Source organism: Agrilus planipennis, unplaced genomic scaffold (assembly GCF_000699045.2).
Source record: "Agrilus planipennis isolate EAB-ADULT unplaced genomic scaffold, Apla_2.0 scaffold33, whole genome shotgun sequence".
Lineage (NCBI taxonomy): Eukaryota > Metazoa > Arthropoda > Insecta > Coleoptera > Buprestidae > Agrilus > Agrilus planipennis.
Genome location: NW_020438896.1, coordinates 1,846,458 through 1,872,530, shown reverse-complemented (window position 1 = coordinate 1,872,530; position 26,073 = coordinate 1,846,458). Strand labels below are relative to the sequence as shown.

Here is a 26,073-nt window from a genome sequence, read left to right as displayed (position 1 = left end):
TTTTTTTTAGAACTTAAGTTTCACAACAACAAATTACAATACCTGCCACTTTCGTTGGAACCGCTGTTACTTCAGGAAAATGGAAAGCGGCATCTTGACCTTTAACTCCTGCAGGAACTGTATAATCTACGTAGAACATTTCAAATTAATTTGACCCCGTAATAGTGTAGACTGTACATCACGGTTTTTCTGTGTTGGGCAGAAAACATCCTTTCTTTACTTATTGTAAAGCATGATTGAAGTACTTAATATATTACTTACTTTCAGGATAGGTAAAAGTACTTTTCACAAAAATTTTAACACTTACAAGTTGTGAAACTACTCACTATTGCTCAATAACGCCACAACTACTGGGGAATTCCTCCAATAATCGCAACCGCCGTCGCATCATCTGTTGTCGTCCTAGGTTGTCGTTTCAGTAAAATGTATGTCGCCTAGTATGTCGGTAATGTCGATTTTGGTAATTTAAAAAATTTAAAAACTTACGTGGGGTAAACTTAGGTGTCGCTCGCGCTCGACATTTCATACCCTGAGATTAGTAAAACCTCAAACATGGATTAAACTATTGGTCAAATAATTTAAAACATTAAAAAGGGAGCTAGTGGGGAGAAGAGGCCACTGTTGGCATACATATAGTCAGGCCGTTGTCTCTAGTCTCAAAAATTGTAAATCATTTATCATCACCCCTCAGAGGCTAAGTATGATACAACTTGACAATTTAAATAGTATAATTATTATAGTGCGAAGCAGATTTGAAATTCGATAAGTAATACTTAATTTTTCATTGATATTACTAATACGCATGCACCATTGGTGAATTATAGATAATAGTATGATCATACTTATACCATTGAAAAATATGATATTATTTATAATCATTACTAACAAATATAAAAATGAACTCGGCTTACCATAATGGCTCAGTCTTAAAGCGCAAATGACATGCAATCAATTGGCGTCAATTAAATTATCTTATATTTAGTAGTTGTTGAATAAATTGAAATTTAATTTGCACCAATACCCGAAACAATTTCGGTTTTTTTTTAACAAAACTAATGGATGCATAATTATGACACTTACATAATTAGAACCCGCAAATGATGCATAACCTGTTGGTGAAGTTCGAATCAGTGGATTGTACATATCGAATGCCATATTCACACGACTCAACTGTGGGGTTAATAGATGATATTCCTATATCATAAATAAGGATATATAATATTTTCAATATACTATAATCTCTTATCTATGATCTATATATCTCTTATCTATGGTCGAAGTCATAACCATCATCAACATAAGGTTGTCAGTCCCCTAGACTAGGTCAGTCCTAAAACTGGTTGGACTCGTACCTCCACTCTTTCCTATCCTGAGCTAATCTTCGCATTTCTCTAAAACTAGAACAACACATCCTTAACTATTTGCTAGCAGTAATCTAACCTAAGTCTACCTCTACCCCTCCTAACTCCTGGTTCTACCACTAATATGTTTCTGACTAGACCTCAGGGTATGAAATGTCGAGCGTCAGCGACACCTAAGTTTACCCCACGTAAGTTTTTGAATTTTTTAAATTACCAAAATCGGCATTACCGACATACTAGGCGACATACATTTTGGTGAAACGTCAACAGATGATGCGACGGCGGTTGCAATTTGCAATATGCCTATCTCGCATATTTTTTATTGACTTCCATAGAGTCCTCTGTTCTCCTATTCTTTCTAGTACCTCTTCATTTCTAACCTTTTCTACTCACGTTATCCTCATCATTCGCCTATAGCACCACATTTCGAAGGCTTCTAACCTTTTCTTTTCCGCCACGCCCATTGTGCATGTTTCGCACCCCTACAACGCCGCGCTCCAAACATATATCTTTAACAATCTTTTTCGAATTTCTAAATTAACCGTTTGCGAACATAGAAGTGACTTCTTTTTATTTAAGGCGACACGACCCTGCGCTATCATTTGCTACTGCTACTCCTTCCGTCCTGTCTTATCTGACTTCCTAGATATCGAAAATCAGCCACTTCTTCTGATTTTTCGTCTCCTATCTTTATATTCGCTCTTTCCCACCCCCGTGAAGTTGGCCCCCCCAAATTAGAAAATTATTGATTTTGCGATGCCAATAGTTTGTTAGTCGTTTGTTGGTATTTGTTAGTCAATTTTTATTGTTTGTTGGTTGCTATTTTTTAATTTACAAGCAAAAAACCAATCGCTCATTTATGTTTTTTTTGTTCACTAATAAAAACACTTTATGTATCATGATTTTTATTAAAGTGATCAAAAGTTATCTTATGCCAAAACTTGTTAAAAGATTTTTAAAGACCAAAGTTGTGATGTTAGGGAATGGTGACAATTGGTGATATATGAACTGATATGAACCATATGAACGGCTGAATAAGCTGAATTGAATATCGCGCATGCGCGACGGCCCGATCATCGTTGCGCGCGCGACAATACGATATGATGTCCGATGAGCGATTGGTTTTTTGCTTATAAATTAAAAAATAGCAACCAACAAACAATAAAAATTGACTAACAAATACCAACAAAAGACTAACAAACTATTGGCATTGCAAAATCGAAAATTTTCTAATTTGGGGGGGCCAACTTCACGCTGAATTTTCAATTGTCATTTATTAATAAACTATCAACTAACAAACAATAAAAATTGACTAACAAATACCAACAAACGACTAACAACCTATTGGCATCGCAAAATCAATAATTTTCTAATTTGGGGGGGCCAACTTCACGGGGGTCTCTTTCCCTACTTTTTCTTCCCTTGCATACTAGTATTTTAGTTTTACTTTTATTTATTTTCATACATTACTGATCTGTCAGTACCACTTCCATTTTATTTAAAGCTATCTCTAGGCCCTCCTTGCTAAATGCTTAAGTATATTTAACATCTTGTCCCATTTAACATTGTCAAAAGATTTTTCTAAATCTACAAATCCTTTGTACGCCTTCTTTCCTTTTTCTATCGTTTTCTCTATTGTTCTGCGTTCCTCTATTTCTTCTAAACCTAAATTGATTTTCCCCTAATGGTTCTTCCGCCCTTTTTCCATCCTCCTCTGCACAATTCCAGGTAAGACTTTTGAGACATGGGAAGTTAAGCTAATTGTTCTAAATGTCTCGCAGCTATCCGCGCCCCTCTTTTTAGGTAATGTTACTACTACGTCCCGTTTATAATCCTCTGGGACTTTCCCCGTCTCGTAAATGTGATTACCTAGCTTAAACATACGATCTCTTGTCCTGTCATAAGTATATAAATCTGTAATCTATGGTTCAGATCCAATTATTTCCAGCAGATTTTCACTCTGTCAATCGTGATAGGTCACTCAGGAGTGACACCCATCGTATGAAATAGCACTGTAAGCGGTGGTCTAGTAAATCGGGAAATTTCATCCAGAAACAGAATATGAAATTCCCAACTCTCTAGAACAGTGCGACTCAAGTCCAATAAATGATTAATAAACTGACATTTGTTTAATGGGGAATTCAAAAATGCAATAGAGTATGGAATTCCATTTAAACTAACGAAGTGGTGCATTTCTAGTATAACCAGAAGTCCGCCATATTTAAAAAAAATTTTACGTTATACGGTTATCTGTATACAACTTCTATTTTAAACTGTACCTTTTCAGAGAATCAAAAGGTGTCGACTAAGAAGTACATTTTTTTAACACTGTCTCAAACAACATTTAAGAAATTGTTGCGAATAATTCCATTTATGACCCGAATGAATGTGAGCATTATAAACTCTGTAAAGTAGCAATTTCGACTCCACAACCTCGTGTAATTTTCTCTCGTTAAAAACAGTCTAGTGAAAGTAATGTATACATATACAGTATAATGTATAATTGCCTTTTGTCAGTACATATTTTTTCATTGTCAGATGTTCCACTTGAAACCATTCTCGACGCAGCAGTATTTTCGATCCTCTAAATAATATTGATGGCTGATTTTTTAGGAAAAATGTACCAAGATTCGTGGCGTAGCAGTATATGTTATACGTTGGGTAATCTTTAATTTGGTAATGTATCTTACTTTTTAACACAGCATCTGTAAGTGGATTGAGTAGCCTAGGGATGCTAATATGAAAAATATGTTAATGTTACAGTCTGCAGAAATCACTAGGCGAATCGAGTAGTTTATTAATCCCACTAAGATTGCATGCAGTCATTTTGCCTTCTGTATGAAACGCTTGGTGCGTTTTTGTGACTGTTTTTATTGAGATCACTTTCCACCTCAAAATAGATACATATGCGTCATTTGTAGTAACATTTCTATATATACTTGTTATTTTTATACAAGGAGTATTTTTTGTTATAAATGTTACAAATCATTCAATAAAAATACTTTTGTACTAATTTTTAATATTTATTACTCTTATTCCTTCACAGTACCTGGGTGGTTACAATTTTATATATAACAATCTATCTTTAAGAAGAAAAAAACCATCTTCTTCTTGAAAATAGGCTGTTATATGACAAATTCTAAAATTCATCATCATTTAACAAAACTGAAAAACTTAAAATTCCCCGCCTTTTTCTTCTAATGTTAACCCATCGTAATAGATGGCGCAGAAACTCGAGTTGTTTATCTATAGACCTCTTTTATCTATGGTTATTTCTTTCTTATGTCTATGTAATGATGCTTCTTATTCTTCTATCTATGTCCTCTATCGTCTGTTATGTTTTTGTAGTATGCATAGGTAGTATGTTTGTACTTATGATTTCTACTCAAACAGACTCAATAGACAGACTTCTAAAATAAATTACGAACAGTAAATCATGAATGCCCCGCCGACATTCGAGTCATTTCTTCTTTATGAGGGAGAAAAGAAGTAAGTTGTCAACAATTAGAGATGGTTTATTTTAACTATCAATTTATTGTAGAATTATCCGAGAGCAAGACACAAAAGTCCCCAATGCTGCTATATTTACCGTAAACAAAGAAGACCACACATTAGGAAACATGATTAGAAAGTAAATTAGCATTTAAAGTATAAGGTAAAATGGTTCTTATTATTTAACTTTGTTTTAGTCAGTTGTTGAAAGATCCAAATGTTATTTTTGCCGGTTATAAAGTTCCTCATCCTCTTGAACATAAATTTGTTCTTAGAATTCAAACTGTCTCAGAATATTCTCCTCAAGAAGCTTTCATGAATGCTATAACTGATCTAATTTCTGAGCTTTCTTTGTTTGAAGAACGGTTTAAGGTATGTTATACAGTTATAATCTAAATGCATTCCTGGTTTTTGTGTACATTTCTATAATTAACCATAACGATAAAGTCCATTTTTTTTAATCAATTGTACATGCAATTATAATTTTACTGATCATACTTTTATATATGGAATAGCTTCAAATCGTATAAAAATTTGTATAAGCAAGTTTTTTAGTGTGTTCAACATAAGTATATGTGTATATAGAGTAGATGTGTATTTTTGAGAAAAAAACTACAACCTACCCTAAGCTGATTGTAAATATGTTTCATTTTTATTTATTTTTTCTAAAATAACCTTTGGCTAAAGATCTGTTGGGTTTGTATCGTAAGGTTATAGTAGGATATGACAACACGAAAGTAAATTGGGTTCATGTCATTTTGGTTCACCGGAATGTGACAAAATAGGTATATTTATTAAATTAGGTTATGCTATGGATGGATTACGTTTTTGCACGTTTCTGTACACTCATAACTTCTATAAAAAATGACTTGTCTATTCCCTTTTAAATGTTTTCTATTGTTTTATTTGAAAAATTTTGAGTAATCTTTGATTTTTCTCTAAAATAGATAATTTTACTAATTTTGGCATAACAAAAGTGTGCCGAACAATCGACAGCGACAAAAATGATGGAAGACGAATACTTCAATTTAGATTTTTTAAGTTATTCTGTGTTATAGAGAATCTTGTGGATGGAGATTCTAATCATTGGTAAACTTATAGGTATGCATATTACCTTTTCATAATATTCTTTCAATTGATGCGTATCTTACGATTAGGCCCAAATGAACTGTATATTCATAAAAACACATTGGTTTGCAACAAAGAATGCAACAACATTAACTTTGTTGTTTTCATCTCCAGTAACACGTTAAGATGTACAACTGGAAAAGAACCAAATTCCGTCAAGTTCCTCTTAATTCTGCCTTTTCGGGTATTCAAAATACCTAAATGGGGATACAGTTGATTAAATTTTCTGCACATTCCTTCTATAATTTAGCTTGCTTAATACGTAAACACAGAATAGGTAAATTAATGAAATCGGAATGGGATTATTCGTGTTCTATCATTTTTGTAACATAAAAAACGAAAGATGAGGTTTTGATTAATAACTGTGGAAGGGCGGCAGCAGTGAAATCATCTATTTTAGATAAAAATCCAAAATTATTCAAGTTTTCAAATAAAACATTAAAAAAAAAACATCCGGATGGATCGAACGAGAATAAAAAGAGAAATCTGATGGCAAAATAAATGTGGTAAAAAACGAAATTATTCTCGTTTGAAGTTTTTAAACTGATTTTTTATCTGAATTTCCAGTGCAAATTATGAAGCTCACTTTTAACATAACTTTAGCCTTAAAACACGATTTTGATTGGTAAAAATTTCACCACTCGCAAGTTATTTTTTGTGGAAGTTATGTTTTCTTGCAGTAGCGATTTTTTTCTATAAATTAAATTATCTCAGGAATTATTCATCGTAGGCATACAAATTAGTTATCAAAGTTAAAAATCTTAAAATTTAATGTTTATACGAATTTGTCGTAAGAACTACTATTCCATTTAAAATAGTAAAGCTGACATCAACCGGCCAAATTTTTAAATCTCTAGCATGCTTTTTTCTAAAACGTCTAACGTACCTCTCAGCTTGAAGAACCCTTGATAATATGCATCTGCAGTTTTTAGTTTGTATGTATGTTTATGAAAACACCTTGTATATATCTGTCTGTCATAGGCATAGTAGCACAATCAGGAATTTTATAAAGTATAATCGTTATAATTTTAAATTTCTCCTCTTATTTGTATGTTTTACAACATGTAATGCCATTTTCTTAATGTCTCGCAGTTATACATATAAAATTCTGCTATATGCCTACGACATATCTAATTGTAAGTACTTATTTGTTGTTGATCTTTTAGGAGGCGATTAAGGAAAACACCTTGTATATATCTGTCTGTCATAGGCATAGTAGCACAATCAGGAATTTTATAAAGTATAATCGTTATAATTTTAAATTTCTCCTCTTATTTGTATGTTTTACAACATGTAATGCCATTTTCTTAATGTCTCGCAGTTATACATATAAAATTCTGCTATATGCCTACGACATATCTAATTGTAAGTACTTATTTGTTGTTGATCTTTTAGGAGGCGATTAAGGAAAAAAAGGAAGGACTGGATTAGTTTATATTAAATTTAATAAATTTATGTTTTGTAATGACTTTTTAATTATTTAACACCACTGAACCTTATATGAAATGAAATTGAAATTAAAGGAAAGGTTGGTACTATAAATATTAATGAGAACTGTTCTTAAAATTTGTTAATTAAACGCATCTTATGAAAAATATATACTTTATTTATATAACTGCTTACGGTAAAACTAAATCACAATAAATTTAACTTATAATATCACGTACAATATTTTTTACAAAACTGTTAATTTCGAATATATAAACACTTGCCAAGTGTATAATTTTTTTCTAACAATGCTGTACTTAATCAGTATGTCTGGTCGTCTTTGCAATCTTCAGTGCAATGTCCAAAAACTGAAAAAAAATTGGATGTTAACCAAATATTAAACAAGGGGGTAAATCAATCAGCTTTCAAAGGGGCTTTTTTGATGTACACATTATAAGGACAATTACATTTCAAATTAAGAGAAACAGTAGTGTACATTCATTAGAGAGTGTATATTAGAGACTAGAAAGATTAGTATTTTTCGTCTGTATAACGGTGTAAATTCTACAGCTCTTTTAAAATCAAACTAAAAAGTTACCTACAGTAGCATGCCTAGCGCCTATTAAAGCTTAAATATAATATGTATTTCTATAATAATAGTTCATTCCCTGATGATGCCACTGTATGGCGAAACAAATATTATTGTCTTAAATACAACATATTTTTGTTAAAACTTGTTTTATTTTCGTGAAAAATTAGAGATAAGTTTCAACTTGCATTAGCTACCACTCTAGAAAATTTTCATGATACCTATTTTTTATTGAAGTAAAAACTTCTTTAGCGACGTTGGGCACTTTTTGACAGGGGAAAATGTTATTGGTTCGCGTCACCGACATGCTTACGACTAGCGCACGCGCAGCGGCCGTGTGCTGTAGGCATTAGACGCTTTTTGGATGGTGAAATCTAGTGCGTTCGCGTCACCGACATGCTTGTAGCTGTATATATGTAAGTATATCTGCATCTATACAGAAAATTGTTGACATTACTGATGTTGAAATTTATGTAAATATTTGAGTAATAAAAAACCATATAAACATGCATATAATTGTTGCTCGGAGTGTCAATAGATGTGAAAATCAGATTGATGTTCATAATTTTTATTAAAACATTGTGAAATTTCAAATTTTAATACTAAAAGTTCACTTCTTTCGACAGTCCCTATAACTGCCAACTTATTTTTAACTGTAGGAGGAAATAATTTTACCAGGTAGTGGTCTATTAATTGCAAGTACTTACATTGATCATAACAAACCATTTTATAGGAAACAAGTACTACTTTGCTAAACATTACTTTTTGAATTACTATTCTTTGCTAACGAAAAATTGTCTCTGTCATACCCTCGCCGGGAATCGAACCCGGCACCTTTGGTTTTATGCTTTTACCATTGCGCTATCAAAGTAGCATTAATTAATTAATTAGGTATCCCTTACACAACAATAAAGTAATACAATAAAACGAAACAAACTCATCAAACTTTTTAAAATGGCTTATGTGATAACACGATATTTTTGAGAATTTCAAAAAAATTGCAAATTTCTCAAAAACTCCTGTATCAGTTGAAAGGAAATGTTGCATTATACTTTGCGAGAAAAGAATTATTAGGTAAAATAGAAGAAATAGAAAAAGAATATGTAAATAGCTGCAAGGAATGGATAATAAATGAAAGTGAAAAAATGAGGGGAGAAGTAAAGAATACGGTGAAAGAAGAAATAAATGAAGTTATGAGGAAAGAAGAGGGAAAGATAGTGATAAACGTACAGGATAAAAGACTAATTTATATTGAAAGAGAATTAGAAATAGTTAAAAAAAAAGTAATGAAATTAAATATAGTAGCATTTCGGATAGAAATGGGAGAAGGAGACTGGAGGATGTAATTGGAGGAATTCATAAGAAAAGAAGTGAAAGTAGAAGTTAAAATTTTGGAACTAACTAAGTAATGGAGCGAAGACAAAATATTAGGAAGAAAAAATACCAAATAAAAAAAGGGATCTAAAATAGAAGTAGAAGAGAGAAGTATTAAAAAAAATATTGAGCAAAAAGTGAAGGAAGAAAAAAAAAGACGATCCAGAAGAAAAAAAAAGTGAAGCCAAGGACTTATTTTGGAAAGGAAAAAAATTGGAAAAAGTCAAGAATTATAATTTTGGAGTACCTATTGGGGAAAATAATAAGGATGAGATACATATAGAAAATCAATGTGCAAAGCAATTGCAATTTTAGGGAGAATTTAGTTGATAGGACAGAAGTTACGTAAAAATAATTGGGAAAGAAGGATGACGTTTAATGCAGCTATAAGAAGTATTATGTTTTATGGGGTTGAAATATAGGGGTGGAAAAATACGAGTAGAAAATTTGCAAAAGATACTACATAAGTAGGTCTTAACTTTAGAATGAAGCACACATAGTGGGTAGAGAAACGAAATGTGGAGAAATGGTAGAAGAAGCAAGAAAAAGAGTGATCAGATATAAGTAAAAGCTGGAAAAATTAAAAGACGATGATATAAAGAAAGAGATACATAAAAAAAAATAAGAAAAGGTATGAGAAACAGATATGACGAGGAAAAGGATAAGACTGGCTGTAGAGGAAATGAGGATAAGTAAGGAACAACTAATTGAATGGAAGAACAAGGGATTAAATGTTGGTCATGTGATAAAGAAAAGACGTAGATAAGTGAAAAAAGGGAAAGTTTTGAGAAAAATAAAACGTTCAAATATGCAGAAGGGAAGAGAGAATAGATGTTGTTAATATTCGAATTCGATTCCCGGCGAAAGTGTGACAGCCGTAACAATTTTTCTTTATTGAGGTAATCTGTAGAGAATAGAATACTAACATTCAAAAACTAATGTTTAACAAATTATTAACCTCTATCAAGCAAAGACAATAATTTCTTCATGTGCTTCATATATACTACTTTGCTTTTATTAATAAAACAAGTGTTTTCCTTGTCTAAATTAAATTTAACAGAAACATACGTACTTTCGCAAATTTCACAGTAAGGTCTGGGAGGTGGTGGTGCTTTCCGAGGAGATATTTTTCTATCAATGCTTGGATGATTTTCTGTTGCTTGAAGAGGGCAATCTTCTGTTTCATGCAAATCAAACTCTTCACATATATCACAATAAGCTCGAGGAGGCCTTTTATGTTGGGGTAGTCCCATTCTGAAGAAATATCGTACATGTAAATAGTTAAGACTGATATACTACTGGTTTTTTAAATAAATACTCACAAATTTAATTCATCTGCTGCTGCAGGACTGTAACCGGTTTCTAGTATTTCTATTTTAGCTTTCTGCTCAGCATTTTTCTTTTGCATATCAACAATAATAGAATTAAGGAAATCTATCTGACTTTCGGCTAATTTCTTTTCTTCTATCAATTGATCTCTATCATCATTTCCGTATCGACCACTGCTTCCATTCTGCTTAAAATTAGTTATTAATGCAGAATTCATGCAGTGTGTTAGAGCTGTCTGTATATGTGTGTAGGCAGTGTAGATTTCATTAAGAGATTCCTTAGGAACGCATGCAAGTGACGAACGAGAATGGCTATTTTGATTGTTTACTCTTGGGGTGGTTGCAAAACCATGCAGAAACAAGGAAGGATGTGTTCTTTTACTAGTGCCAAATCCTAGCTTTAAAGTAGGCAAAATATTCCTTAAAGGAGCCGAATCAAATTTAAAATCAGACAGTTTATTTTCATTAATTCTTTTATAATTTGGCAATAAACGATGATTGATTAAGAAATTCGCAATTGTTCCTTTTTTAGCATCCTTTAATTTTTTCCTAAGATGTAAAACTATATTCTCGTTTTTATGTAATTTTTTAATACATTCATCCCTAGTCATTAAAGGACGGTGAGGTTTATAAATAATGCCACTTCTGGTCGTATAATAATTAGTAAGGCTCTTTTCTGTTGATTCTGTAGCGTAACTAGAGCAAGAAATGATATCTTTCAGTAATTTTACTATCTCCAGTTCAAGATTCGAGATTTCTGTTTTTTGATACTCTATTATTCGCTTGTGTAACTCTAAAGAACTTTCTATTCGACTAATGTGACTAAGTATGGAACCGAAATGACTGAATTTTGAAACAGTACTATTGCACTTTTTACGGGATCGAACTATCGGCCTATAAACAATTCGAGGGGGTAATGTAATGGGAACTTCCTTGATAATCGTTCGTGGTGGTTGCAAAATTGGAATTTTCTTATAAACAATTTTTGGTTTCGAAACGCTACCTTTAGAATAAAGATTGACACTTGGTTGTGAGAGTGGCAAAGGTTTAATAACAGGAACCTCTTTAATTACTATTCGTGGTGGATGATGAACTGGAACTTCCTTAATAATTATTCTGCTGGGTAAGGGAATAAAAACTTTCTGTAACAACAGTTTTGGAAGAGGACATTTGGAAGCATTAACAATTGGTACAAAAACGGTTTTTATAACCACCTTCGGGGGTAAATGAACAATTTTTTCTTTTTCAATTACATCTGCTACTGGTGGAACCGGGACTCGATGAAGTAAAATTGGTTGTGGTGGACATTTTGAGGAAAATGGTAACCTCACTTCTTTAATTACTGTCTTTGCTGGCTTAATTATTGGAAGTAATTTATATATTATCTTCGGGCTAGTACAACGATTCTCTTTTTGCATTGAAGGATAAAGAATTTTGCTAAACGATGGTCGTGAATCGCATGAGCAATGCTTATTGGATTTCTTTATTTCACCGTTTAACAACCTCTTCAGCAATGCTATTTGGCCCTTTTGTTTTTCCAACACAAACCGACAATGTTGAAGAGGGTGTGACGATAATGGAACAGAATTTCGAGATAACTGGGTAGGCAAAACATTAACTCTAAATGGGATTACTTTGGGTTGTTTTTGAATGTTTATTTTCTTGTCTCTAGGTGAATAGTGAGGATGGACATCACAATGTGGACATTTTGTTCGAATTATTTTTGGAACAGGAACATAGACAACCTTAACTGGAGGTTTTAAATTATTTAACGGTCCTTTTTTCACATTATAACTTAAAATCCCACTCTCTGGTTTATTCTTAAAAGTAACAACTGGATGATAATTTTTGTGAACCTTTTTACATGGATATACAACAGGAATGTGAATTATTTTGGAAACCACTTTAGGTGGTAACTGAACATATTTAATTCTTGGACGATTAACATTACTATCAGAACGACATTTATTAATTATTTTAGATGGAATAGGCTTTCTAAGTAGATTAACTAGAGTTTGCTGGTGGGGACGTACCTGACCTTTAGATAACCCTATATTTAATTTAGGCTGTACAGGCACAACAATTTTTTTAATAATAATCCTGGGCCGTTGAGGAATGGGTACATATATAATTTTTGTTACTGGATGTTGTCTATTATTGGTGAAATGGGGGAAAGGTTGATGAATTTCAGTCGATTTCGCCGGCATAAAACATTTTTTATGAATTATTTTTGGAACGGGAATATAAATAGGACGTCTCTGTATCACAACTTTAGGTGACATGATTCGTAAATTTGGCTGATTTAAGCATTTTGTTTTAATTATTTGTGTTGGAGATGGGACTCGAATGGGAACTAATTTTATTATTACTTTAGGAGAATGTGGAATTTCATGTGGTTTATAAACCTTGGGAATACGTAAATGAGAGAAACTGGGCATTGTTAAATTAGGCGGAGTTATACATTTACTGCGAATTAATTTTGGAAGTGGGATATAAACTGTTTTAATAATAGGGCATTTACTAAACTGAGGTTTATACTGAGAAAATTGCGGAATGAAGTATACGCCAGGCTGCTTTTTACCATTCAAAGCTACTCTAACATTATTACCACGTTGAAGATTACATTCTTTATATATTACTTTTTGTGGAAAAACAATAGGAACTGCAACTTTTTTAACAATCACTCTCGGTGGTACTTGAATATTGTTAAATGGTTTACTATTTAATAGTTTTGATGTCTCTTTACAAAACGGTACGGAAATATAAATCGGTTTTGTTCTAGGACATTTTTTCCAAAGATATTCCTTTACTAATTTAGGTACAATAATAACTTTCGTTGGTAACTTAGGAAATTTAATCCCAGCTGACGGACGAATATTTTTAATAATAATTGGAGGGGGTTGAGATTCTATAGCTTTCTTGGGGTGTTGGTTTCCAACTGACATTTTACTAGTATAAGGATGTATAAGTATGGGAACTTGTTTTATGATAACTTTTGGTCGCTGTGGTACTGGAACAAACACGGTTTTTGTTAGTCGACCTTTCTTGCACTCTGCTGAATTTTGTCTTTTGTAGTCTGGAAATGCGTACGGTACTCGAACGGGAATTAATTTAATAACTACTTTAGGAGGAGAATGCGAAATTGATGAAGGTATTTGTAATTTTAGATTTGGTATCAAAGAAGGTAACTTAAAGTGTTTTTTCTTTGGATAAGTTAGATATTTTCTGTGAATTAGTTTTGGAACAGATATGTACACGATTTTAGATTTAGGACAATTCTGAATCAAAGGAGAGAAAGGTGAAGGTTTTACATTAAACGAAAAAGGGTGTGGAGTTAAACCTACAGCAGGATAGTTTTTCGCATTAAGAAGTGGTAAGGTGGGACATTTTTTATATATTAGTTTCCTCGGAAGAATAACAGGAACAGAAATCTTTTTAACAATTACTTTTGGTGGCAGCTGAATTACTCTAACTGGCTGGTTGTTACTTGTAGTACATTTACACGACTCTTTTTTGGGGGCTTTCAAGATATGGTGAATAAAAACTGGTTTAACGTTGGAGCATCGTTGATTTTGTATGGGCACAAAAATTGTTCTCGGGACATGTTTAACGATAATTTTCGGTTGCTGGTTAACAAACAAAGGCAAAGTGCCCGCATTTGATCTATGCTTACTATTTACAAACTTCGGTAACTTTAAACTTTGGTAACATGGTAACCTCACCGGAACTACTTTAATAATTACTTTCGCAGGACTAAATGACTTTTGTGGCCTAAATAAGTTAAAGTTTGGCGGCGAAGTATAAAATTTAGGAGGATAATTAACACATTTATTACGAATCAATTTTGAAACAGGGATATAAACAGTTTTCACTGGACATTTATTGTGAATGGATTCTAATTTATGAGGCAAAATGGATGCTATTTGATTAAATGGTTTAAGAAAACCTTTAACAGTATTTTCTTGAGGTGTTGGTCGCGAATGTATCTTTATGCAATTTTCTTTAGATGGAAAAATAGGAATATAAACTTTTTGAACAAGTAATCTAGGAGGCAGTCGCACATTTTGCGAATAAGATGGTTTAGATGCTTGATGGAGCCTTTGGCAGTAAGGTACGGGAATTAAGATTGGCTTAACTGTTGGACATTTGGATGACAAACTCTTACTACTTTCGATCTTTGGAATTGTTAGGATAATGGTTTTAGTAGGAATTTTCGGAGATTTTATGTTTTCTTTAGACAAACATTTATTAAGAATAATAGGTGCTGGCATAGAGTTTACAGGTCTAGAAATAAGACTTTGTTTGGGGTATAATTTGTTCATAAAAACAGGAATTTCTTTTAAAATAGTTTTTGGTCGTTGAGGAACCGGCACAAACACGGTTTTAGTCACTATGCGTTTTTTACATTCTGGTAAACTTGGGTGTTTTAGATAGTGAGATAAATAGGGTACTCGAATAGGAATAGTTTTTATAACCACTTTGGGAGGGAGTTGCTTACAAATAGTATTGCGAAGTGGTTGAGTAAAGTCGTATCTTATATCATTATTTGGCCGTGGTATTTCAATACATTTATTTCGAATTAATTTCGGATATGGAACATAAACAGTTTTAGTAGAAGGACATTTGTTTGACAATGATGTGTGAGGAGCAGTTGGATTATATGAAAATAATGGTAGACCAAAATGTCCATTGTGATGTTTATAATTGTTTCCATTATTCAGTTTTGCATTCGTGTTAGAAGGAATATTGCACTTTTTATAGACTATTTTTGACGGATAAATAATAGGAACTGGAACCTTTTTAATAATTATCTTAGGCGGTAATCGTATAAATTGAACAGGAATCTTATTAGCTGTATGTTTCATTATTGGAGTAGTTGCTCCAATCGGAAATTTCGGAAACTTAAATGCCTTAGAAGGTTGATACTCATTAGTAATTATCGGAGATGAGTTTTCACACGACCGTGAAAATACCGGAACCTTTTTTACAATAACCTTTGGACGTTGAAAGACTGGCACAAATACGGTTCTTGTAACAGGTGTGTGTTTACATTCTAATAAATTTGGTCGAGCTATTCCCTGTGTCGAAAACGGTACTTTAACAGGAACAGTTTTGATAATCACCTTCGGAGGGGGTTGCTTAGAAGTTCCACTGCGAAGTGGCTGAATAGAGCCATTCCTTATTGCATTATTTGATTGTGGTACTACAAAACATTTATTACGAATTAATTTTGGATATGGAATATATACTGTTTTAGTCAAAGGACATTTGTTTGACGATAACAATGACAGTTTTTGTGGAGTATGTGGAAATAATGGTAGACCAAAATGTCCATTGTGATGTTTATAATTGTTTCCATTATTCAGTTTTGCATTCGTGTTAGAAGGAATATTGCACTTTTTATAGACTATTTTTGACGGATAAATAATAGGAACTGGAACCTTTTTAATAATTATCTTAGGCGGTAATCGTATAAATTGAACAGGAATCTTATTAGCTGTATGTTTCATTATTGGAGTAGTTGCTCCAATCGGAAATTTCGGAAACTTAAATGCCTTAGAAGGTTGATACTCATTAGTAATTATCGGAGATGAGTTTTCACACGACTGTGATGCTACTGGAACTTTTTTTACAATAATCTTTGGACGTCGAAAGACTGGCACAAATACGGTTCTTGTAAGAGGTCTGTGTTTACATTCTAATAAATTTGGAGGAACTATACTCTGAGACGAATATGGTACTCGAACAGGAACTGTTTTTATAATCACCTTCGGAGGGTGCTGCTCACAAGTTCCACTACGAAGTGGCTTAATAGAGCCATTCCTTATTGCATTATTTGATTGTGGTACTACAAAACATTTATTACGAATTAATTTTGGATATGGAACATATACTGTTTTAGTCAAAGGACATTTGTTTGACGATAACAATGACAGTTTTTGTGGAGTATGTGGAAATAATGGTAGACCAAAATGTCCATTGTGATGTTTATAATTGTTTCCATTATTCAGTTTTGCATTCGTGTTAGAAGGAATATTGCACTTTTTATTGACTATTTTTGACGGATAAATAATAGGAACTGGAACCTTTTTAATAATTATCTTAGGCGGTAATCGTATAAATTGGACAGGAATCTTATTAGCTGTATGTTTCATTATTGGAGTAGTTACTCCAATCGGAAGTTTCGGAAACTTAAATGCCTTAGAAGGTTGATACTCATTAGTAATTATCGGAGATGAGTTTTCACACGACTGTGATAATACCGGAACTTTTTTTACAATAATCTTTGGACGTCGAAAGACTGGCACAAATACGGTTCTTGTAAGAGGTCTGTGTTTACATTCTAATAAATTTGGTCGAGCTATTCCCTGTGTCGAACACGGTACTTTAACAGGAACAGTTTTGATAATCACCTTCGGAGGGCGTTGCTTAGAATTTCCACTGAGAAGTGGGTGAATAGAGCCATTCCTTATTGCATTATTTGATTGTGGTACTACAAAACATTTATTTCGAATTAATTTTGGATATGGAACATATACTGTTTTAGTCAAAGGACATTTGTTTGACGATAACAATGGCAATGTTTGTGGAGTATGTGGAAATAATGGTAGACCGAAATGAACATTGTGACGGTTATAATTGTTTCCATTATTCAGTTTTGCATTCGCGTTAGAAGGAATATTGCACTTTTTATAAACTATTTTTGGCGGATAAATAATAGGAACTGGAACCTTCTTAATAATTACCTTAGGCGGTAATCGTATAAATTGAATAGGAATTTTATTAGCTGTATGTTTCATTATTGGAGTGGTTACTCCAATCGGAAGTTTTGGAAATGCCTTAGAAGGTTGATACTCATTAGTAATTATCGGAGATGAGCTTTCACACGACCGTGATAATACTGGAACTTTTTTTACAATAATCTTTGGACGTTGAAAGACTGGCACAAATACGGTTCTTGTAACAGGTCTGTGCTTACATTCTAATAAATTTGGACGAACTATTCTCTGTGTCGAATAAGGTACTCGAACAGGAACTACTTTTACGAATATTTTTGGAGTGTAAGAAGCGCCAGATAACCTATTTAAATGATGAGGTTGGGAAAAGATAGGTTTTATCAGGCGATTGTAAATTGATGGGATCGTGCATTTATTGCGAATGAATTTCGTAACAGGGACGTAAACGGTTTTCGTCGTAGGGCATTTTTGTGTCTGAGGAAAACGTAACGCATGAGAATAATATGGTGTGGTGTCATCAATGATGGATTTTTCGGCATTTTTGTTAGAAGGGAATTTACATTCTTTGTGGACTACCTTTCGTGGAGAAGTAATAAAAACTGGGACTTTTTTAACAATCACTGTGGGTGGTTGGCGAATAATTTGAGGAGCGGAGCAAGCATTACTTTTATGCGTTTTGAATGAATTTTTACAGAACGGTACCGGTACAAAGATAAGTTTTCCGGGCGATTGTTTTGGAACAGGACATTTCCTGAAAACCAGTTTCGTTTTTGGTACAATAATAGTTCGCGTCAAAATTTTCGGATACTTAACTGATTTAGGATATAGATATTTATTAGTGAAAAACTGGAAAGGCAAAGATGTTTTCATTTTTTTCACGTTATTATAATCAGGAAGTAATGCATTTTTATTTAACCCGACACATAAGCCTGTCGAAGAAGTCACAGGAACTTGTTTTATAATAATCTTAGGTCTCTGAGGAACCGGCACGAATATACGTTTTATTATTGGCCGATTAAAGAATTTCTTTAAGCTTGGACGAACTGTGTCTTGACTTAAATATGGTATTCTAATCGAAGGAGGTACCTTTATAATGAATTTAGGGGATTTTGTACATTTACCATGAATTACTTTGGGTATTGGAATATAAACTGTTTTTGTTACTGGACACCTGTTAAATAACGAAGGCGTTGTACCAGTAAAGGTTGGTTTAAATATAAAATTTGGTCTAGTAAAGTGTAGACTTGGGTATTTATCTTTCTTTTTTAATGAATCTACAGCAAGTTGAGTTTTACACTCTTTATAAACTACCCTGTTAGGTTGAATAACAGGAACTGCAATCTTTTTAATAATTACTCTTGGCGGTAATCGAATAATATGAAGAGGTTGCTTTTCGGTTTTAGGAAAGAAGAAGGTTGGTTTTCCAATCGGGCATTGTTGAACGGGACATTTATTTTTTATATATTTTATTATAGGTACAAAAACGGTTTTCATGGGAAGTTTTGAAAACTTCAATATCTTTGGAGAAAAATTACCTCTTATTCCATTTAAATATGGGGCAGACATTTTTAATTGATCTTTTCGATTTACTTTAGGATATAATTGATTTTTAGTTAATCCAGTACATGAATTTGATGTTACCGCTATCGGAACTTTTTTTACAATAATTTTTGGACGCTGAGAAACTGGCACAAACACTGTTTTTATAATTGGCCTGTGCTTGCACTCGATTAAGTTCGGCCGAACGGTTCCTTGAGTTGAGAAAGGCATTCGAACAGGAACCAATTTTATAATTACCTTTGGAGAATCAGAAACACCAGATAATCCGTGGATGTCGGATGGATGTGATTGGGAGAAGTTGGGTTTTATGAAATAATTGGGCTTCGGTGTAAATGTGCATTTATTGCGAATGAATTTCAAAACCGGAACGTAAACTGTTCTGACTGCAGAACATTTCTGATTTTGAACAGAAGGTGTACGAGACTTAAACGGCAAATATGATAAGAAAGGTGCAAAAGGATGTGTATTGTTATTCATAGGACCAGTCTTTCCATTTTTCTTAGATTGCAAACTGCATTCTCTGTATACTATCTTTCTTGGAAGAGTAACAAAAATTGGAACTTTCTTAACAAGTACTTTAGGTGGTAGGTGAATAATTTGAGTAGGATAGTTCTTAACAGATTCTGGTTTAGGTGGCCCACTCTTTAATCCCTTGCAAAAAGGCACAGGTACAAAGATGACTTTTTTAGTAGGATATTTCTGTACAGGACACTCCTTATTCACTTTCTTTTGTGGTATAATAATTGTTTTGGTTGGAATTCTCGGAAATTTAATTAATTTGGAAGATGGGTATTTGTTAACAATAACAGGTGGTGGCATAAACGTTCTTTGTTTTTTTAAATCCAGCTGATTTCCAATTAACCCCCGGCATAAACCCAATGAAGAACCTACAGGAACTTCCTTCACAATAACCCTGGGTCTTTGAGAAACCGGTACAAATACGGTTTTCACAATTGGCCTATGCTTGCATTCTTCTAAACTTGGACTTACTTTCATCTGAGTCGCATATGGTACTCGCACCGGAACTACTTTAACGATAATCTTAGGGGAAGGTGGAATTTCAGTTGTTATGTGGAATTTAGAATGAGACGGCTGTGAACTTCTCGGCATAAATAAATAATTTGGACTTTTACATTTACTTTGAATCAATTTCGGAACTGGAACATATACAGTTTTCACATTAGGGCACTTTTTAGGCAAGAAAGAATGCGATATGTGAACATTCCTGGGTTTAAACGAATTCGGTAAGTTAAAACCTCCATTTAAACTTTTAGGGGTTGTTCTAAAAGGCACAATTGGAATAAACATTTTCCGAACTATGATTCTTGGTGGCATTTGCGTACATTGAGAATGCTTCCTATCTGTTGTTAATGTACCCATCACTGGTTTTTTACAATGTGATACGGGTATAAAGATAGGTTTTACACTTGGGCACTTTTGTTTTAATACATTTCCATTTCCATTGGCTAAATTAAGTAAAGGTGAAATAATCGAATTCACGGGTGTTTTATGTGGTGAATATTTGTTACCAACAATTGGAGGTGGAATCGATACTTTAGGTTGCCATCCGGTATTTGGAAATTTAGTATGAGTACCAACAGGAGTTTTAAAAACAATATTTGGTCGCTGAGGGACAGCAACAAATACCGTTCTTGTTTTTGCACACGGTCTACGGTCTATCCTTTTCAGTAGATTCTTAGGGATATAAGGAACTCGGATTGGAACTATTTTAACAACTACTTTGGGAGAATTCAAAACTTTGAAGGGTTTGTTATTGCCAGGAATAGGTTTCACAGAAGAACCAGGTTTTGTTAAATATTTTGTTTTCGGTGAAATTGCACAATTATGATGGACAACTCTCTGAATTGGAATGTAAACTGTTTTGACCTTAGGGCACCTATTAGGTGAGTTGGAGAAAAGCGTGTTAGGATTAGTAGGTTTCGACAAATAAGATGGGGAGCCAATACCTACTTTAGGGTAAATGTTATCGTTTATATTAGATATACCTCCTTTATAATTCCGTAATTTTTGACATTCTTTATAAATAACTTTACGAGGAACAACAACAGGCACTGCAATTTTTTTGACAATTACTTTTGGAGGTTTTCGAATAAATTCAGTAGGCTGATTCTTATCATTATATTCAGATGGTTTATTACTTTTTAATTTACTAGACGGCACGAAAACATACACTGGTTTTGAAATCGGACATTTCAGAATCGGACATCTATTTTTAATTGATTGTGACATTGGCACAATAATGGTTTTCGTTGGACATTTCGGAAACGCAGTCTTGGGGTATGAATATTTATTGAGGACAACTGGAGGTGGGGCGAATATTTTCGGCTTTATTTTACTACTTTCTAATTTGGGGTGTGCTTGATTTCCAAATAATGCGTCTTTTAAACCAGGTAAAATCGTTACAGGCACTTTTTTAATAATAAATATTGGCCTCTGAGATACAGGTACAAATATAGTTTTCACAGGTGGGCGCCATTTAGTTTTTGGTATAGGTTTTATGCAATGCCTGACGTCAGGAACACGGATTGGAACCACTTTAATTATAACTTTTGGAGAACGTGGGGTAAGCTCAGATTGATTAATATCGAAATTAGGTTGTAAAGGCTGCTGACATTTATTGCGAACAAACTTTGTAATTGGAATATATACAGTTTTAGTTGCGGGACATATACGGGACAATAAGTGCGAAATAGTAGATTTAGGTGGAGGAACTGTCGGAATAATGCCCAGATTTGAATTGTTTTTAGAACCTGGCATTAAATTAAATAAGTTAGCCCCTTTGGGACAGTTTCTGTACACTGTCCTGCGGGGAAGAATCACGGGAACCATAACCTTTTTAACTAGTACTCTGGGTGGTAGTTGAATATATCGATATGGCAAGTTTATATTTTTACTCAACCCTTCACTTGCTGTTTTTTTACAATAGGGAACGGAAATAAAGACCGGCTTCACAAAAGGACATTTTTGTTTAGAGATTCTATTGTTTGCTAGTTTTGGAATGATTATTGTTCTTGTTGGAATTTTTAAATTTTTAGGTGTCTCACCGTATGGACTCTTATTAATAACAATTGTAGGTAACGGTTTTGGTCTTAATGTTACATCTAGCGTTTTCGAACCCAATTGACTTTGGTCAGAGTTGATTTTAATGCCTGGTTGTAAGACAACTGGAACCTTTTTTATAATTACTTTTGGCCGCTGAGGGACAGGAATGTATATCTTTTTTGTGAATTGCTTACATTCTTTAAGATTTGGCCGGTTTGAATGTTGAAGCGAGTGTGGCATTCGAACTGGAACTACTTTAATAATGACTTTAGGAGAATGTGCAACATTTGGAAGGGAATATTTTTCAAACATCTGCGGTTGATGGTAATATGTTGTCGGTATAGAAGGACATTTTTGGCAATTGTTTTTAGGAACAGGCACGTAAACTGTCTTAACTTGAGGACACTTTACACTCGCAGATGGTACAAATATGGTTTTTACGTCGGGGCATCTCTGTGTAGGGTATTTGTTACTTGTAGGTGTTAAATATTTACTGATAAAAGACAAATATGGTGTGTTCTTTTTCATCTGATTTGCATTTGTCAACTGTAACTGATTATCAAGCGAGTTCGTACTTACACCAGGAGGGGAGGTTAGGAAAACTTTTTTTACTATAACAATTGGCCGTTGCAAAACTGGAACAAAAACAGGTCTCGTGAATGGTTGCTGTTTAAAACTCAATAGATTTGGTCGTTTCGAGTCCTTTGAACAAGGTACTTGGACAATTTTAATTACAACCCTAGGAGTTCGCAGAGTAGAACATTGTTTATGAATTAGTTTTGGTATGGGAATATAAACAGTTTTAGTCAACGGACATTTGTTTTTTTCATGCAAAGTGGTCATATGAGGGGTAATAGGTTTAAATGAATCAAATGGTGTAACGCCCAAAAATTTGTTTTTATTCGAATCGAAATCAGTATTATAGTCTAAATTATGCAGTAAACCGTTTTGAGTGTAGTCTTTACGTGGAAGAACAGGAATGAAAATTTTCTTAACAACCACTTTAGGAGATATCCAAGGTGAACTTGGAGGACATTTATTAATAACCAGTGGTGGCGGTAGTGACGGTTTACCAACTATGTCTTTTTCTTTAGGAAGTAAATGATACTTAATTGATTCATTATTTGAGCCTACCGGAACAGGTACGACTACTTCTTTAATAACTACTCTTGGTTTTTGCGGTACCGGTATATATATAATCTTGGGCAATGGATTTTGCTTGGAATATAATGACGGTCTTTTAGGCAATTCTGGTTTGGTTGTATGACTACAGTGATTGGGAATTATTTTCGGTACGGTTATGTAAATCGTTCTAACATGTGGACATTTTCTTGGGATATTAGAAGTAGAACCACTATCATCAAATTTGGAAGAATTTTCAGGTATTCCGTTTTTGTATAAATGAGTTCCTGAAATTTCTTGTGAAGTGCAATTTGTTTTCGGAACACAAATATAATTTTCATTTGCACAAAAATCACCCTGAGGTTTTTTAAACGTGCAGATGGAATATGGATTAATTCTAGAATTATACATCTTAAATGCAAAGTCCTGCAATTCTTGTATTCTATTAGTTTTGTCTTTAATAATTGCATTCAGTTTCTGAATCTTTGTTTCTAGAAAATCAGCAAGTTTATCAGGTTGATTCAAATTGACATCAGAAGCATGTAATTTACACTGAACTGGTAATCTGTCATACATATTTTCTGCATTCTTGATATGTGTTAAAAGATATTGGATCACATTACTTTGATGTTTCAGTTGTACGTATATACTTAGCATGCCTTTATTTACTTTGGACAAATAAAGGCTAATCAGTTTTTTATCGTCTGCATTTAAGAAATTAGTTGGATAATTTCTCAATATAGTTAAAAGCAATGGCATATTGTTTGTTTGAATGGCATATCTGATTTCATTTAAGAGACCGTTGGTTTTTTTGTGGGAGAATACAAGATTACTGAAAATTTTTAGGGTAATATTTTTGGCTGTTACAAGCGGCACTAGTATCTGAGATGGTATTTTGGAATAATAGCGAGGATTTGTATTAAAGATAGGAGCTGCGTTAATCGAGTTTGGTGTAAAAACAGTATTTGGTTGTAATGTAGGCACTAAGCTTACTAGAGTTTGTCCGGTAGAAGAGACTGATCCAGGTGGTGATAACTGTTGCATCTGGAAAATGAAGAAAAACGTGTACTTATTGTTTTTGTACCCACGTAATTCCCAAAATCGGCTACTGACCGAAATTTTTGTTGTAAACCTAGGTAGCATTCTGATCAAATTAGAAAACCCATAAAGGAAAATTATTACAACCATCGAATAAACACGATGCTTTTCGTAATACAAATACCCGTACAGCCAAACGTTAACTTTCATTATATTCTCTTTTCGCCTTTTTAAAGGTTAGTTTATGGCTGGAAATGTCGCTCTGATTCCCTTAGAAATTAGAGCAACGTTCCCAATCATCAGCAGTTTATGATACGATAAGTTGACCTTTGAGAGACGAAAAAATGGTACCTACATTGTGTAACGAATGAGGTACAGTTGACATAGCGCACGCGAACGTATTAGCACATGGCCAAAGCGAGTGCGACATGTCATCCAAGTGCCTAAAATGGCAACCATGTATACCGAACGAGTTGCAAGTATACTCCAGTGGAATGAGTATGAAGATGAGGTAATTTTGATAAAAAATACTTCTAGGCATTAATCGAATCCAATTTTTCTGGTTTGTCAGGGGTGCACAAAGAAAAGTTTATTTTATAAAAATGTTTGCAGTCATTGTACTGCGCCAGTCGCACTCAAGGGAGTGGGTACTCAAGATACTGGCCGCCATATTCTGCATAACGAATATTTTGAATTTTGAATGTGTTTATAATGGTACCTGTAATAGTTGTAGTATTTTGATCTGTTCTGGAGAAAAAGTTGCAAATTGAAAGGAGAGGAGTAGATTGTTTGCGAGGGGGAGACAGTAAAACTGTTTTAAAGATTTCTTATTTCATAACTGTGCTAACCCAATAGATAATAATGAAAAACACATTTTTCTTTTTAATATTAAAATATGATTTTTATGTTTTGGAATGTATTCATTTTGTTACCGTTTCACCTGAAACATTTATTTCACGATCAGAATTCAGTCTAAAATTAAAATTAGTGTTTATTTTATCATACATCTGTTCGCTGTAGTAATTTTACTACAAAATTTTAAAAAAAATTTCGCAATAAAAATACTTTTTTCAATTATTTTCCATAAGGGTAGTCCTAGAACATGAAATAATAGAATTAAAAAAAAATCGAACTATCTTTAATAGTTTTTACAAGGCGAGTTTTCGAATTTTTTATTAAAAAGATCAGGAACGGTGCCAATATAGCTAAATGAACCTATGCCTTGCGTAAGTTATAAAGTTCACAATGCATTAAATTCTGCTTTGTTCAATAAATAACGTAAAGGTACCTGTTTCTGATAAAAAAAACTCGAAGCCAAAATATTTGCGACACCAGTGAGTAGCCGATTGTGGCAAATTCGTGGAACATATACAGGGTGTCTTACGGTGACGGCCCATTACAATATTTCAGAAACTACTTTGAATCAAGTTTTAAAATTTTAGGGTCCAAATTTTCGGGAGTGTTCTCTTTAAATAAAGTAAACCCATGAGTTATTTTGGGGGACGTTTATAAAGCTTCTCCATGTCTAAGTCTACTAGTGTTCGAGCTATTTCAATTTTATAAAAAAATGTGCTTTTACTGAATAACTCAAAATTGCGTATTTTTAGATTCAGTTGTAGAATTTTTCCCTTTATTTAGCGGTATCACACTTCCCTATACCCATCTCTTTTAGTTTTTCTGTTATTTACGCTTTTATTGTAAGTAACTAATATGGTCGAAACTATAGCGAAGATAGCATGGTATTACTAGCAAATTTGAAAATAAACAAAAAACAATAGATTTGTTATTACTTGCTATTGTTAGTGGAAGTTAACTATTAATTTTAACATTATGGAAAACGATATGTATACAAA

At 33.3% G+C, this 26,073-nt stretch overlaps 2 protein-coding genes and 1 long non-coding RNA gene across 17 annotated transcripts in view; 2 read left to right on the top strand and 1 right to left on the bottom strand.

Annotated features, from left to right (window-relative positions):
* The first annotated feature begins 1,512 nt into the window (after positions 1–1,512).
* LOC108744492 lies at positions 1,513–4,266 on the top strand. 2 transcript variants are annotated; one of them, XR_001938972.1, is made up of 4 exons: positions 1,513–1,549; positions 3,649–3,833; positions 3,900–4,037; positions 4,125–4,266. It is a non-coding gene; the product is annotated as an uncharacterized LOC108744492 (long non-coding RNA). The 2 variants fall into 2 exon arrangements; XR_001938971.1 differs by lacking the exon at positions 1,513–1,549 and having other exon boundaries at positions 3,223–3,833.
* Positions 4,267–4,667: 401 nt separating this feature from the next.
* On the top strand, positions 4,668–7,478 carry LOC108744494 (DNA-directed RNA polymerase II subunit RPB11). The gene is made up of 4 exons (XM_018480297.2): positions 4,668–4,850; positions 4,903–4,992; positions 5,051–5,225; positions 7,377–7,478. Exons 1-4 carry the CDS (start codon positions 4,798–4,800, stop codon positions 7,410–7,412), a joined length of 354 nt encoding a protein of 117 aa, XP_018335799.1. The 5' UTR covers positions 4,668–4,797; the 3' UTR covers positions 7,413–7,478.
* An 88-nt stretch (positions 7,479–7,566) lies between these two features.
* Positions 7,567–26,073, bottom strand: part of LOC108744493 (CAP-Gly domain-containing linker protein 1) — a 206,047-nt gene continuing 187,540 nt past the window's right edge. For 12 of the 14 annotated variants that reach the window (XM_025973174.1, XM_025973169.1, XM_025973170.1 and 9 more), the window contains 3 exons: positions 10,695–24,226; positions 10,445–10,626; positions 7,567–7,777 (listed from right to left, as the gene is read on the bottom strand). In XM_025973174.1, the coding sequence (XP_025828959.1) occupies positions 7,731–7,777; positions 10,445–10,626; positions 10,695–24,226 (13,761 nt within the window). In that variant the 3' untranslated portion in view covers positions 7,567–7,730. The remainder of the gene's footprint in view (positions 7,778–10,444; positions 10,627–10,694; positions 24,227–26,073) is intronic. The other 2 variants (XM_025973181.1, XM_025973182.1) reach the window with 2 other exon arrangements.

Bases quoted from the DNA above. Each gene is read 5' to 3' on its own strand.
- LOC108744494 (XM_018480297.2), top strand. From the start codon at position 4,798: ATGAATGCCCCGCCGACATTCGAGTCATTTCTTCTTTATGAGGGAGAA. The intron at 4,851-4,902 runs GTAAGTTGTCAA...AATTTATTGTAG, and splicing joins CTTTATGAGGGAGAAAAGAA to AATTATCCGAGAGCAAGACA. The intron at 5,226-7,376 runs GTATGTTATACA...TTGATCTTTTAG, and splicing joins TGTTTGAAGAACGGTTTAAG to GAGGCGATTAAGGAAAAAAA.